This window comes from Pogonomyrmex barbatus, unplaced genomic scaffold (genome assembly GCF_055798465.1).
Source record: "Pogonomyrmex barbatus isolate J1 unplaced genomic scaffold, ASM5579846v1 scaffold2, whole genome shotgun sequence".
NCBI lineage: Eukaryota > Metazoa > Arthropoda > Insecta > Hymenoptera > Formicidae > Pogonomyrmex > Pogonomyrmex barbatus.
In genome coordinates this window covers 7,867,644-7,883,211 of record NW_028297116.1, presented here as the reverse complement: position 1 = coordinate 7,883,211, position 15,568 = coordinate 7,867,644, and the positions used below count along the sequence as shown (strand labels likewise).

At 39.1% G+C, this 15,568-nt stretch overlaps 1 protein-coding gene across 1 annotated transcript in view; it reads left to right on the top strand.

Moving 5' to 3' along the window:
• The window catches only part of nudC (nuclear distribution C, dynein complex regulator), a 76,353-nt gene extending 60,872 nt beyond the window's left edge, over window positions 1-15,481 (top strand). Inside the window, exons 5-7 of the mRNA XM_089076323.1 lie at window positions 14,128-14,322; window positions 14,777-14,979; window positions 15,062-15,481. Of these exons, the coding sequence (XP_088932449.1) occupies window positions 14,128-14,322; window positions 14,777-14,979; window positions 15,062-15,113 (450 nt within the window). The 3' untranslated portion in view covers window positions 15,114-15,481. The remainder of the gene's footprint in view (window positions 1-14,127; window positions 14,323-14,776; window positions 14,980-15,061) is intronic.
• Window positions 15,482-15,568: the final 87 nt, after the last annotated feature.

Genomic DNA, 15,568 nt, shown 5'->3' with positions numbered 1-15,568 from the left:
GGTTTTCCGTATGCGTCTCGCGTTCTGCCGGACGTACGGTCGAGAGCCTATGTCTTCTTTTTACCTTCCCGTAGCCTGCCTCGCTCGCCCGCGTCCGTCTTGTTTGTCTCACCTCTCGGTCACGTATGAATGCTCGTCAAAGGTCCAAACGCGCCTGACGTGGTCGCTTGTACCCGCCTACGTGCCAGGGAACGCGTAGAACGGGCATCCGCCAATTGCGAAATGCAGGAATTTAAAGGGATATTCTATGTAAGGTCAACGACGACACCCGGGGTCACTCTGATAATCGCACGCGCAATTAAAGCGCGTGCCCGGCCATGTAAAGCGACATGTGTTCTCAACGCTCGGAGGAACGTGCGAACATTAGCATTTCCGAAATCCGGTTTTAATAGGGATTACACGCGAGTGAACTCATTTCGTCAAAAAAAAAAAAAAAAAAAAAAAAAAAAAAAAAAAATAGCGACAAGAAACTTATATGAAGTCTTAAGTTCAACTTAACATTTTTCTTTAAACTTTTTTCAACTTTATGTATATAATTGATTTAGCCTTTCTGTAATAATGACAATCTTTTTATGAATGTATACATATTATTATTATTTTAATGTCTTTTTGAACACGCAACGACCTCGATACTAGATGCGAAACACCCCGTATTGCGAAACAATATTTCATTTTCGTAATACCTCGATTGCAAATAAAAAGCGTATTATCTCACAGACTTCTTCGTAAGATCATCGCGCTCCTTCAGGGTCATCGCGGTAATTGTCTGCAGCAATTAAAACATGCGCGGGAGGCGAGATTATTGCCCCACGTGTGTTCTCAGCGGTTTTCTTATAAAGATAAATACGTGTAAGAAATACGCGAAAGAGATGAGAAACAGCAGGAAACGACATGTGGAAGGACGACAACAAGACTCGATTCATTACTCAATTGATCGTAAGGAAAGCGACGGATAAACGTTATTATATGGCCAATTATCTTTTTACCGATGAAGAAACCGCTCGTGCGCGGTCCTGCCACGCGATCGCGCCAAACTATCGGTCTACATTGCATAATGCAGAAACGGTAAGGTCGCCGCGTCGGCACGAGGTCTAGGAGGCGGTAATTGGCGCGGAAATTAGAATGTGCATTTCGCGCATTGTATTTAATAACCTGTGAAGGTGGCCTAGACGAAAAGCGTTTCAAGAGTGGCCCCGGATAATAGAAACGAGATCGTTCCGTTCGATATAAGCGTGAGTTCAATCGCGGCGGAAAATCAGCGCTCTGTTGCGCACTGTTTTGAAAGTATCCTGTCTAATTTAATCATAATTGCACAGGTACGCGCGCCGCATTTAGACTTAAATGTCAGTTTACATCTCGGGGCGAGAATCCCTTTATATATCTTTCGCAGCTTGAAAGTAAGATACTCCTCTCCGATTTCTCGTTGCGAGGCAGAACAACGCAAGAAGGATTTCAATTATTTTATAGCTCGCCCTCGGTCTCTCCCTCTTCTGTGATATGTTTGTCAGTTATGAAATGCAGAAATTGCAATGCCTGTGCGCGCAACGTGCCGGGGTCATCGCGGCAATTACTATGCAGTTAGAGAATGTGCGGCTGACGATCGACGACGTTGCGCGTCTCGTAAGAACCGGTAATTTTGCAATATTGTTGCCCGATTCGCGAGAAAAATATAATAAAATCCGTCTTAAAATGGACGAGCGTAATTGTGCCGAAAAACGGCCGTGCGTGCGTCCGCGTCAGCCGATCCGCAATTTCTCTTTATATTTCGAGCAGCAGAGAATTGTCGCGTTACGAAAGTATTCTCGCGCAACTTAACGAATTTGTATCGTTGTTTCTTGCTGTAATGATGTCCTTAACTAAATAACAGTTCCTCATTAGCGCGTGTCTGACCTCGTAATTCGGTGCTGAAATTTGACGAAATGTGGTGAAATACTTGATTATCAGATGCAATCAAACATCAATGATAAATTTATTTTATTTTTAATAATTCAAGTCTCATTTCGTTATAATGCGGTTAAAGACTCTCCCGAGAAATTGCAGCACTAAAGAATATATATAAAGAATTGTTGAAATCAAAGAAGGTAATCTGTCGCACAATTACGTTGAATAGTTAAGAATAGTTAAGAATAGTTAAGAAACGCGTTATATTCTTAGTAAATTAGAGCAACTTAATTAAGTGAGAGCGATAATTATTAACAATCATAATGATAATAACATCAACTTAATTGCAAAATACATTTATTTTGTGTCTTTAATTGCTGAAGATTAAGAAATTAAGTCGCCATAATTTGCAATTTTGCGAAATATGCTTCTAAATTTTACACAGCCAGAAATATAATATAACCAGAGATTTATTAATCTAACCAAAAAAAAAAAATTAATGAGGAAATAATTACAAATTCAAGTTAATTTCTTTTTGCGAGAAGACATTTTTATTAACATAAAGAGGATAGATAATCAGAAATAATGTCAGCCATTATAAACATTATCCATGTAAATTAAGTTATCTACGATCATTATTCAATTCGCTCTAGTCATTGTCAATCATTAATTACGATTAATAGCAGACTGATCGATGCACTCGCGCGGAAGAAGGAACAGATTGGGCAGCATTGGGTGTCGCACGATTCGCCACGGTGTCAGGCACAGCCTTGTAACATATACACGGATAACCCGATAAATCACGGTATAGGCTTCTGCTCATCCCTCGGAGTCCTTGACACCGACGTAGTGTCACCGACTGTGCGAGCGTTAAGAGCCGCCGAGTCGTTGCCGCTCGCGGAGGAAAAAGGAGAGTCTCCCGGCCGAGCGTTTGCCGTCCGTCGTGGAAACGACCCGGATCAACCTCGCGTCGTTTCCCAATACGCGTAGTACTTCTTTCCAACGATCTACCGCGCGTCACTCCTCTCAATGACGTGCAGTCCCCCTAGAAAAGACGTTAATGATCCTTAGGAGTTATCGACCGCGAGAGGTTCCGCTCGGCTACCTCGACGAGCATGGAAGACACTCTTTCTCAATAATTCCGAGAGTTTCTGGTTTGCACGGCAGCTTCATTTGACGTTGTCCTCGGCTTTGTCACGAGCGATACATCGGCGATGCTACGGAACGTATATTCATGCGTCAAGTTTGAGAGTGACGCTGATCTTGGATATTATGCAGACGATATGCGCAAACTGTATAACGCACGCATGCTACGCGGCTGTAATTTTCCCGCCATTCAGCATGAACAAAGAAACTGTAACGATTAACGTTGAGTAAGCGTTCGACTGATGCGTGAAAGGTACTCCCAGGCTGACCTAGATCAATAATCGCGATCCGAGCGATTTTCAACTAGCGGCTTAGTCGCACTGACGTTTTCGCTCCTTGAAAGTGTCGGCTGTTCTTTGATGCAGCAACCGATGAAATTAATTTGCTCGCCTATCACGAAATTGATAAAAGGTTTCCTGTTATTGTGCAAAGATGTGTATATACGTATATAAGATACGTATATACGTTGATTGTGAAAAAGTAAAGCAGCTTCAGCAACACCATCATCCATATGGTCATTTTTAATTAAAAATAACTCATAAAATTGATGACAACCAGAGATAATTACGCGTAATAATAATCAGCTTGATAATCAGTTTTATTTCCCAATCCGAGTGTACTTCAGCAACCAGCAATTAATCCCCTGTTACTATAGCGTGTTCTTAATCGCGGAGGACAAGGAGAGATCGTTACCAAGTGACAGTTTGCTAGTAATTAGCGGTATATACACGTCATATCGATGATATACGACAAGTATAAAAGTGAAGAGAAAGAATAAGAAGATGATGATTATGATAATATTTATGATGTCGCGTTTGATGTAGTATTGATAGCGAAAAATTTCTATAATCTTTCGATTTGACTCGCCTGCAGGACATTATCGGAATTATCACAGGGAACAAATAGATAGCAACGCGTTGGGATAATGACCCATCTGAGGGGAAATAATTATCAACAACACGAAACTGCTTTTAAGTAGCGATGCAGAAGCGAATACAGTGTGTGCCAGCTACGATTATTTGTTGTGTTAATAATTACGCAACGGCAGATGTCATTGTACGCAGTTAAAATACTTGCGTGCCTCGTAAAAATTTACGAGCAAATCATCCCCCAGCATTCCCGGCATATTCGATGGACGTGTATACGATGCGCTACGGTAATAGATGTTGTTGTTTCCGATATGTGCATGAAAATTATTAGTTATGTTTAACTGACGAACAAATCAATCGATAATATGTTGCCGTGTCGCTTAAAAACAGAATATAACGACGTACTTAAATGTAATCGAACGCTCATGACGATCCCGTCCGCATACATACGTTTACATATGTTTTTATGCGCAATTATGTCAAGGAGATATTTACAAAATAGTAGTGTATGAGCGCATTGGCATTTAACGCCTTTGAGGAGCGAGTTCTATACCTGTGTGTTTTATTAAAATAACCGAATTAACGTAAATTATGATATGTAATGCAGAATCGATACCAAGTCCGTTAATTAGAATTATCATATGATATTTATGGCATATTCAGTAAAATGTAAATTTTTTTCTCGTCATATTTCAGATACGATAATGATTTTTCAGATGTCTTAAGCCCTAGAGAATTCTTAAGATATAACCAAAAGGGATATAAATACCATTTATTAATGTCACTTGTTTATCCATCGAATTTCAAGAATTTTATCTACTCGTATAATTTTTATTGAAATTGAAGTTTTTATGTTACGTGCTCGAATTCGCTTCGGCGGTTTAATTATAATAATTGGTGCCTGTGTCATCGCACTAAAATTCGACTTATTTGGCAATGAGTGCTTAAAAAAAAGTTTTGATACGTTATAGATCAATAAAACAAAAATTTTCATATAAAAATACCTGCATTTTTAATTTGCTTGAAGAAATAGAAAGAGAATAAACTCGAACATTATAAAAGCGATCGAAAGATGAGAACTAATACAACTACTGCATCATATATCTGTTTTTATATCGTTATTTACCATAGTCTAATTGGCCATTACAATAAATTGTCTTTTGTAAAATTTCCCAATGACTTAAAGCGAAAGATATTTGGAATCTCTAAATATAACTACCGCACAGCTGCCTGTGTAAGAGTGTTGATCAAAAATTAAAATCGTGCGACTGCGAAGTGGTTTAGTCTCAATCCATAACAATCTTAACGGTCTGTCGCAGAATTAAAAAAAGCTGTATTCATAATATGTATCAGCTGCGACAGATTTTATACGGGTTTGTTGTTTTGAATAAAGTTTATACATCTTCATATGTTTTAAAGATCTGATACGTTAATGCAATTTATTTAGCATTTCTTTGTGTCAGACTTTTTATGATGAAACATGTCTTTATATATCTATGCAGAATTCAATTAAAACCGATTCTGTGTAGAATTCATTAAAACTGATTCTTGCTAGATAAAGCAGATCATTAAGGAAGTTGTTGCCAAATGCTTCCGTATTAGAATATGAATAGGTAGCGTGCAATGTGTTTGAAAAGTACCGGAAACGTCGGCTGTTGATAATAATCTATAAATAATCTTTATGACTAGTAAATCTCTTATAGTTACAGGTATATTTTCATACCTATTTGCTTTCAAATCAGCAGAACTGCTTAAGTACAATTAAACGAAATTAAACGAAAAAAGTACACCTTGTAATTCTTATAAGAAATTAACGATAGATACTCGCTCGTTTTGAGAACAATGGTCATCGAAGGCGCAGTTTACGCAAGTATAGTTAACGGGGTTGCGATCGCTCGCGTAATTTTCGCATAGTTTATGGCAAGTTGTGCATGCGGGTGGTCCTTTAACAAGGCACCGGAAAAAGCACTCTTCTCGATTCTAAGCACCGATAACCCGAATGTTCCCGCGAGCCCGTTTCTATTCTTGTTACCGTGGTATTTCTCTATATATCGTCACATCGCATACTCGCCTCTCATAATACAACGATAAAGTTTCGAGTTGCAAAAGATTACATAAAAATCATATCAGATAAACGATATCCGCTTATTAAATATTTTTAAAATTAACACATTTCCTGATTAATAATTAATAAATAATAAATAATTTAATTAGTTAAAGAAACGCACGTAATTATCGTCCGTTAGATTGTAGCTTTCGTTACAGATTACGTAAATAGAGATGTAAAGAGCAACAGGGTCGCTAACGTTTTTTACAACGCCGCACCGATTGGTGCTTCACGCCTGATTGCCTAAGCGCCTTAAGAGATTATCGCCGATCAAGGGATTCGGCTGCAAACTCGCCTCACTTCCCTTTTTGACTTAGCATCTCGAAGCGCCCTATCTCTCGCTTGGTCCTCCTCCATCTCTCGATTTCACTTTTGGCGGTCGCGGCACACCAGTCTTCCCCCCCCCCCCTTTCCTTCTCTCGGTAATTGCGTAAGTGGCGCGTATGCGCGCCGGCAGCTCGCATCGACGATCTGCTGCGCGCTCGCGGCGTCTCCAAGCCGCGCGCCTCCGGACGAGAAGGATCGTTACACCAGGGCGCAATTTACAAAAAGCGCATTCGCCGCAAATCCGCGAAAGTAGAGCGATTGTTATTACCGTCCATCTAGCAGTGAGGCAATTTTCCACACGTGCGCGTTACTCGCCTATCCGCAGATTGCCTTCGATATACCGATATACTTATTTCAGCACAACGACGAAAAACTTCACATCTCGCTCGCTCAAAAATCTCAGCGTATCACCAGTCAACTCGACTTCGCGTATTAACGTCACGTTGCGTTATTCATGTGCGTCTCGTTGCGCAACGTTTATAAACGTGTTGAGGATAACACTTGTTCCGTTCTGTTTGTATTTCTTCACGTGTGATACTTGAAATCTTCATAGCGCGTAGCCGTAACGAACAGGAACAAAGTTTCATGAGGCAAATTTCTCGTATAAATATTGGTAAAAAGTTTGACGGGAGCATCTGCTGTCCGAATCGTAGATTGCCTTGAGGCGGTGAGGCTTGAGTAGTAAGTTACGAATGAGCGTACGTAATTGATAACGGGATAAAGTCATCGCGCGTCTAAAGCGAATAGCGAATAAATCGGTAATAAGTCAGCAACCAAGCCAAGTATATTCGCGTAGAATTATGTGAGATTACAACACTCGCGCTTTCTCAAACTGGAGTAGAGAGCGCACGATCTTATTGCCCGGATTCCTTATGCACACATAAGCACAGAGTGCTTATTTACGTATTCTCGATCGCTTTTGTTGCCCTCCACGTAGAGCATTATTGGCTCGATAATATAACTGATCTGTCGTAACTCACGAATTTTTGTTTGCGTGAACAATTTGCTCGCGAAGTCAAGAAGAGGCCACGTCGAAAGTTATTCTTGCTTCTCCGCATTTCGTCAAGAACGGTCGTCGACCAGCAATGGAGATCATTAAGTGATGACATATTCAATCATTTGCTTTAAAAATAAATAAGACATCGTCTGCACTAATATTTAATTTAGCATATAGACAGTATTTAAATTAGAATCAGCAATAATTATCAAAGTAATCAATAATCCGAAGAAGTGATTAGTGACAAGTCTCTCTCTCTGTGATTAGATTGACAAGAGTTCATTCCCTCCACTTAAGAAAGTTTACGTCTGGCCGTGAACGCGTTGTCATAAATTTTCTAATTCAGCGACATATACAGTCGCTGAGTTTTGACGTCGTAGAAGGAAACATCCGATATAGCGAGGATCGCGGGATGCCATCGTGAAACACGCAATATTATTTTCGTTTTTATCGTCGTTACTTTATTTATTTTTTTTTTTTCTTTTTATCTCTGACATAAGGCCACTGTTTACGCCACTGACACTCGGTGGTGGTGCCGATGGCGAATCAAGGTAAGGAGGGGAATCGCGAGGACGCGAAAAGCGCGAGGAGCAGTCACGGGAGAGGTAATGGAGGCGGAGAGGAGGCCGCGGGAGCGAGAGACGGAGCGAGAGGCAAGGCCGTTCTTTGACCCGAAACGTGGTCAGCTCGGCGCCAATTTTTCGGGAGGAACCGGTCTCACCCGGCCTCCTGGAATTCTGACCGTCGCACGCACCGCCGTTGCTGCGATTTCGCCGAGAACACCGTTGAGAGCGTTGGTGCCATCATGGTGGTGGGCACCGCACCTGCCTCTGCCCGTCGACGTATCGCGCCCGACGTGTCGCGATGAAGCACCGAACGATTAATATCGAAAGAATTACCCTCGTAAAGAAGCCTCGTCAATCAATACGATAATCGAGAGGAAAAAAACGATAATCGAGTGTAGAAAAAGAAATTGTCGCGCCCCATCGTTTAACAACTTTGCTCGAGCCTGATATTTGTTGCGCGAGAAATCGCGCATCTAATTAACTCATCTTTTTTCCATAAATCTTTATACGTCACGGAATATTCCCAGTGTGATTTACGAAAGCCGAGATTGTAAATTAGTCGGATAAAGGTATACTCGATAGGGGGATAGATGCGTCATATCAAGCGGTATTTCTCTCTCCGATAATAAACTGTAGCAATACATACCGCGCGGCAAACTGTAATAACATGTGCAGACACACAATCATATAATATACGGCGGCAATTATATTGCTTAACGCTATTCGGATATAGATATCTAATATCTGATTTCAACAAATATCCCCGGCGGTGCTTTACCATGTGCGATTTCGCCTCGATATAAATTGCGCGTTACATCCGCTCGATCCGCTTATGAAGGTAAATAATATATTAATGATTGAAGTAAAGTAACGCTCGACCTACATTAGCCCGATTCCAGATTGTGGTGTGAAGAAATATTTACCTACGGCCTCCCGCCTCTCCGGTTTACTCCTCACCGCGACCTGAATTCCGCGTCTTACAGGCTGCAACAATTTTTACCTTAACGCCCCTGACGCGATGCACTCTTGCTTCGGGAAGCGCATCCATTGTTGGCGCTTATTATCGCGACGGCAACTTCTCTCGTTTTAATCTCGGCAAGTGACGTGTCTTTTGCAACATCTTTTCATACATATAAATTACCCGTCGCGTTTTCGCGCCGCGCTCTCTATCTCCTCTCCCTCTCCGCCCGTAGGCCGCCAATCGTTGCGAATTGCACAAAATCAGCGTCGAGAATCCTAATCCTTTCCTCGAGCCGGATGCGCGGCTCGCAGGCGCCGATTTATCTATGCCTCGCATCTCCCTCGCCTCCCGATCTGCATCTCTCCTCCATTCGGGCTCGTTTCTCCTCGCACACGAAACGATGCAGATGTGCACGTGCTCTTGTAGAAATAAGCGATGCACCTGTACACTTGCGCATCTGAGAGCATGCGCTCGGTGAGAGAAGTTCATCCATTTTCTTTCTCGCTCCTCCTTTCGATCGCGTTAACCGCTATATTTCTTGGCTCCGTTTCATCGTAACCGGATATTACATTATTCATATATTAACGTAATATTGGCAAAATGTACACAACACTATATATATATATATATATATAATTTTGTATTATATATGTGTACTATTAATATACTTTGCAATTGATTGTTGTAAAATGTATTGATGACATTTTTTTCATTTCTTTTTTTATAAGCAAATAAGCCTTTTGATGTATGTCTTCGTCTTTGGAATAAAACGTTAAGCTTTTATCTTTTCTGTAGATGCATATTAACTATTTAATGACAGTTATTGATTATTACGGGAGTATGCCGCTAATGTAGTTAAGCTACCGTTTGGACATGTATTCATCTGTAGCATCTACCGGAAGCTATAAATTAATTTTTTCATTTGTGCCGCCGTCTTATGCTTCATCGTTAAGAGAACGATCAGCGATAACAGTGTTTGGATCTACAAAAACATGCATTAAATGAAACGGCTGTCACGAGATAATTATATCCTCTGCCGTAACAGGCTGCAACTGATTATGAAAAACGCGAGACGGCACTCGTATGGATAATTGCTGATTTAAATACCAGATTTTGTAGTATTAATAACGATGCGAAAACATTTTACATTAACCACGATCGTTAATTTCGAGTACTGTGTCATTACGACAGTACAACAAAAGTCTTTTGCGAATCAAAAATAAACATCCGAAAAATTTCTGCGCAAATTTTTAATTTAATATGATTAAATATTTAATTTATTATTTAATATGATTAAACATTGGAATAATTCAATGATTGGTTTGTTGATAACTCATGATTAAAGTCATTTAAACTGTATTAAATGATGTCTGTTTTTATATCTCTATGTTCGTCAGTCAAAAATTTCTTTAATCTTCCCACGTTATTATTATTATTATTATTATTATTATTATGATCATGTTGATCTTGAAAAATTCATCACGTAAAATTAATTATTGAATGCACGTTATTACTTTACCTCACTTAATCATTTGACTTTAGAATGAGCATTTATGAATCAATCGTTATTCACGCTAATAGGTATAAATGAAATCCATCAATACAAATAGCTCACTTTATTCTTACTGTTCATTCTCGTCATCTTTTCTCTAATATTTGCAAAATCCTTCATTGCTCAAAGTCACAGCAATTTCTTTATTACGCTTCAATGTTTTTTTCTCGATTGTTTTATCGATATATATATTTAGTGTTATTTATTTTCAATGCGCCGATACAATCTCAAAAATATGGTGACTACAAAATAATTGGAATATTTAATCAATAAGCTAAAAGTATTATTTTCTCGCAATGATGATGATCTTAATTCATCGATCGATTTTTCGTATTTTGTTTTTATCTCACATTAACATAATTCATCTCTGTCAAAAGCTACTTTAAAAGCAAAAGAAGAAAAGGAAGGATCGGCCTTGTAATCAAAGATGAAGTATACAAAGCGATATCTAAAATATAAAAACGACTTTGTACACGTATTCTTGAGTGTCTGCAACGTTTGCCTAACGTTTTAGTGTTTTTTTAAAAATAATTATTAAAGTAGTATGTCAACGTGTCCGCACGTACGTTCATTTTCGCTTGCGTTTCGCGTCGTCCTTGATGCCTCGAAGAGATGCCGTGTTCATTACTCAAGCTTCTACGTTTATCCGTCGAGCTGATAGCGATTAATGTTTTGTCGCTGCACACTGAAAGAATTTGCGAGTGGGAAAGTTCCCAAGTCGCGCGTGCTCATACGTCGCACGACATCGCGAATCGCGATTACAAATTTCGATCTCGTCGTAAGATCTCGCGCGTCGAAAGAAAACGCGTTATTCGACACCGTGAGTAACGAGCGAACTATTTGGTTACGCAAGCGAATTAAACGTATTCGATTCTTTAGGATCAAGGATTTTGATGAAGCGCCAAATAAATCGGTTATCCGCGAACGAGGCGACGTGGCTTTCGGGGTCACGTTCGCCCGTTTGCGACAAGTCGAATACCGAGATCCCGAACGAGAAGCTTCGCCACGCCGAGACTATGAACTCGTATAATGTGCAATCTCCCCGTGCCATTTTTAAATCCTATCTGCGTATAAAAAGACTCTTGTATACTCGATCCCGATGTGGCTGCGCGATGGTTGGAAGAACGAGTGTTTCGCAAGTCTTGGCAGTCACGGACAACATCAATACGACACGTCCGTTTTATGCGGGTGCCAGGTTAAAACGGCGAGAATAGCAACGAAATCGTGAACATGTTGAATCCAGACAATGACAGCTAATAATATTTCTCTTTGTTATATTTTAACAGAGTAATTATATACAAGGTGTTTCTTAAGTCGAGGTCAATCACTCGGAAGGTGAATAGGAACAAGAAAATAAGAAAGAAAGTTGATATGAACATAAGTCTGAAAATGTATTGTTTTCGAATTATTCGTAAAAATGTCGAAAATAATTCGAAAATAAACGCATGTGTATCGAATTCATATCAACTCTTTTTCTTGTTTTTGTATCCAATCACCTCTCAAATGATTGACTTCCACTTTTGAAGCACCCTGTATATATTTTAACGCAATCTCATTAGTCTGTCTGCGAGATAAAATAATTCACGCGAGTAAACGCGGAAGAAATCAAAGATCTCCATACTAAGATTATTTAAAACGATTTTATTTGAACTCAAAGCGTGTCTTTAATTCTCATTATGTACAATTGGAGATAATCAATTCCATACTCCAAAGAGCAAGCTGTGTCAATACAGCTGTGATTGCCAATACATAATACACATAAGAACAGCTGCTCATTGCACGCTACTTTTTAAACTATAAAACTGCTAACTGCGCTTATGTAGCACTGCGCGGATATTGACAGCAACATTGACCAGAATTCGATTGTAGGTCGGCGTATTAAGACGGATAAGAAAACAATATTGCTTCAGAGCATTGTTTGAGAAAACATCGCCACATAATGGTTTAAAGAAGAGTGCAATATCATTGCGATTGCAAAAAGCAAATAACAGCATATGAATTCTTAATTATGAAACGCGTGAACGCGTTGGCTTTGTAGCGGCGATTCCGCGAATGTTTCGAGGATTGTTAAAGCGCATACGTCACAGTCTACTTAGGGTAGACCTCGGCGAAGTGAGCAGCCTTACGGCCGTCTTCTTCCTCGCCTTCTCGCGGTGCCGCTTTTATAATGATATTCCATTTTGTTAACGTCGGGCGCAAAGTCGGTAGCCATGATCCGTTTCCACGCACCGGTGCACCCGGCTCCACATCGTTGTCGTCATTCTGGAAATCCAAGAACGAGCGACCGCGAGATGAGTGCGGATGATTGCGATGCGATGTAAGCCGCGTGATATTCTCTCTATCGGAAAATCGACGCATCGTGTGAAATATAGCCTGTGAAAAAATACGCAAAGTAAATATATAATCACAGCTGATGGTTCAGTGTCAGCCTAATTTTCCATGGAATTCGAATGATGATCGTGTCGCGAATAAACGTGTCGGGGCTAAATGAATTGCGCGAAAGCTGTTAGTAACGAAAATTACGTAAATGCGTAAATGAGATCTTATCTTGTCGTCTGAATAATGTAAACTGACAAATTTCGAGAGAAGGTTTAAGATAACGCATGCGTGAGAATTTGCATACGTAATAAACTTAAGCAGCTTGAATTGTTTACGTGTCACAAATTGAAATTGAAATATAGAAACGTACGTCTGACGGTGCAGAAACCACTCCGGCACATGAATATGCTAATGAATTTTACTATTCACTTTGTAATTTACATTAGACGAAGGTTCGAACTGTCCGCGATAAGCTAATTAGATTATAAATTCAAGATCACAACACATTTTTAATAATTGGCATGTGTTATGCAGTCTTAGTTTTAATGAATAACGAGATTGTTGGCGATTATCGCTTTCATCGATTCGATGATGACTCAAATGATCATACAAATGGATGACTCGTTAGAAAAGCGACCGTTTCGATACTCCAGATTCGAATGCTTTCGTATAAAGGGAACATTCACGCTCGTGATCAATCTACTCTTGACCCTTTTGAACTGGCAATGACCTAAAGTCCAAGATCTGATCCGTATATACTTGCCATCAATTAAAGCAGGCACTCTTCGTGGTTAACGAGGTGTACCCAGGAATGCCAAACCTTTGCCATTTCGCTTCGTGAATCGTTACAATGCATCTTTCATCTTTCAGTTCGCGCTCCGTAGATTCGAACCCCCCCTCCCACGAACCTTCCAAACGTTCAAGGTTTCCTTCTGAGGTCATTACGATTTTTCGTTTCCGAAACCCAAACCCGAGGCCGCAAATACGCGATCATAATGATCTGTAACGAGATCGTAATCGTAGAAGGACAAAAAACGTACCGGTGCGGAACAATTCTCATCCTCCCCATCGATCCATCATTTTATCCGTTCTCTTTCTACCTGAGTGTATCAACTATCCATGGGAGTTCACAAAGTTTTTGCGTGTCATTACATTAAGACAGTACGTCAAAACAAAACTTATACTGATATAATGGAAAAGATACGAGCTTCTAAAGATAAAAAAAATATATAAATATATATGATCTTTTTAAATAGAGCATATTTTCTTGTTTTTACAACAGAGATAAATTTCACAAAACAAAGTTTTTTTACACTCGGTGTTTCGTAGTCGCCACATGTGAATAATACATGCTCGAAGAAACGAGTGAGTGTATATGTTACATTTTTTTTTACATTTACAGATTAGAATACCGCTAAAGGTAAACTTTTCGGTCAGACCAAGGGACGTGGTCGTGTCGATTGCGAAGAAACATCTGAATTGCGGGCTGAAAGGCCATCCACCAATTCTTGACGGGGATTTCCCACACGAGGTCAAACTCGAGGAGTCTACTTGGGTAATTGAGGACGGAAAACTATTGCTAATTAATCTGGAAAAGGTGAGTCACATGTACAGACGTGATAGTATTCGCGCTATCGTAGACACGCTTTTGCACAGCCTTGCCGATCTTCGGCCTTGCCGGAACGGTGATTCCGACAGTTCTAGGATCGTTTAGTCACAGATAGAAATTTAAGATACGCATGACCGATCGACATATTTTTCAATTTACAAAATAAAGCATTTAATAAAGCACTAATCTAATAAATTCTTTTACTATTATCGCATAAATATTTCATGATTTTATTTAACGTAATCTTTTTTTATAAATTTTATCTCATGAAATAATAATGGATTTGCAACATGTATTAACATACATAAGTTACCAAATGTGCGCGATATAATTATAATAATAAAAAAATCTTAATAATTTATGGCGTAATGGAAAAATGTAATAATCGTAATATTTCTTATGATCGGCATATTGATATTTTGAGCACATTTCCTATTTGCAGGTGAATAAGATGCAATGGTGGGCACATGTGATAACCAGTGAGCCAGAAATCAGCACGAAGAAAGTGAACCCCGAACCTAGTAAACTCTCTGACCTCGATGGAGAGACAAGAGGTCTTGTTGAGAAGATGATGTATGATCAAAGACAGAAAGAGCTGGGACTTCCAACGTCTGATGAACAAAAGAAGCAGGATGTTATAAAAAAGTAAAAATATTGTATCTGCATATTTTCCTAGTACATTATACAATATTTATATTTCGAATTAACTATTATTGAATTTTTCTAGGTTTATGCAACAGCATCCCGAGATGGACTTCTCGAAATGTAAATTTAATTAAGATAATTTGATAATGCGCTAAATAATATACATTAATACTTTTGAGATTGCATCTCGCTTTTCATTATTATGATATAAATATGCGATCTTCTACACCTGATGTTGCCGTATCTTTAAAGAGGGAGATCAATTTGATTATGAAGATGGCAGCACTATGCTAGACTTTGACGAAGTGTGCAGAAATCTACTATTGCGAGCGAAATGTTTATCGATCATTCTCTTCATTCTTTTTTTACATTTTACTTATTTTTTCTTGTAACTTTAGAAAAACATAGAAGTACACAATTGTAAATGTTTAATTTTTGCTTTGCACTTCTTTTATGTAACTCATTTTATCTGTCAATTAAATAAAAAGAATATGAGTTAAAACTGTGTGAAAGTGATGCAATTCAAAAAATAAAAATTGTATAACAATTTCTTCCTTTCAAATTCTTAATGATATTATTTTAATCATTT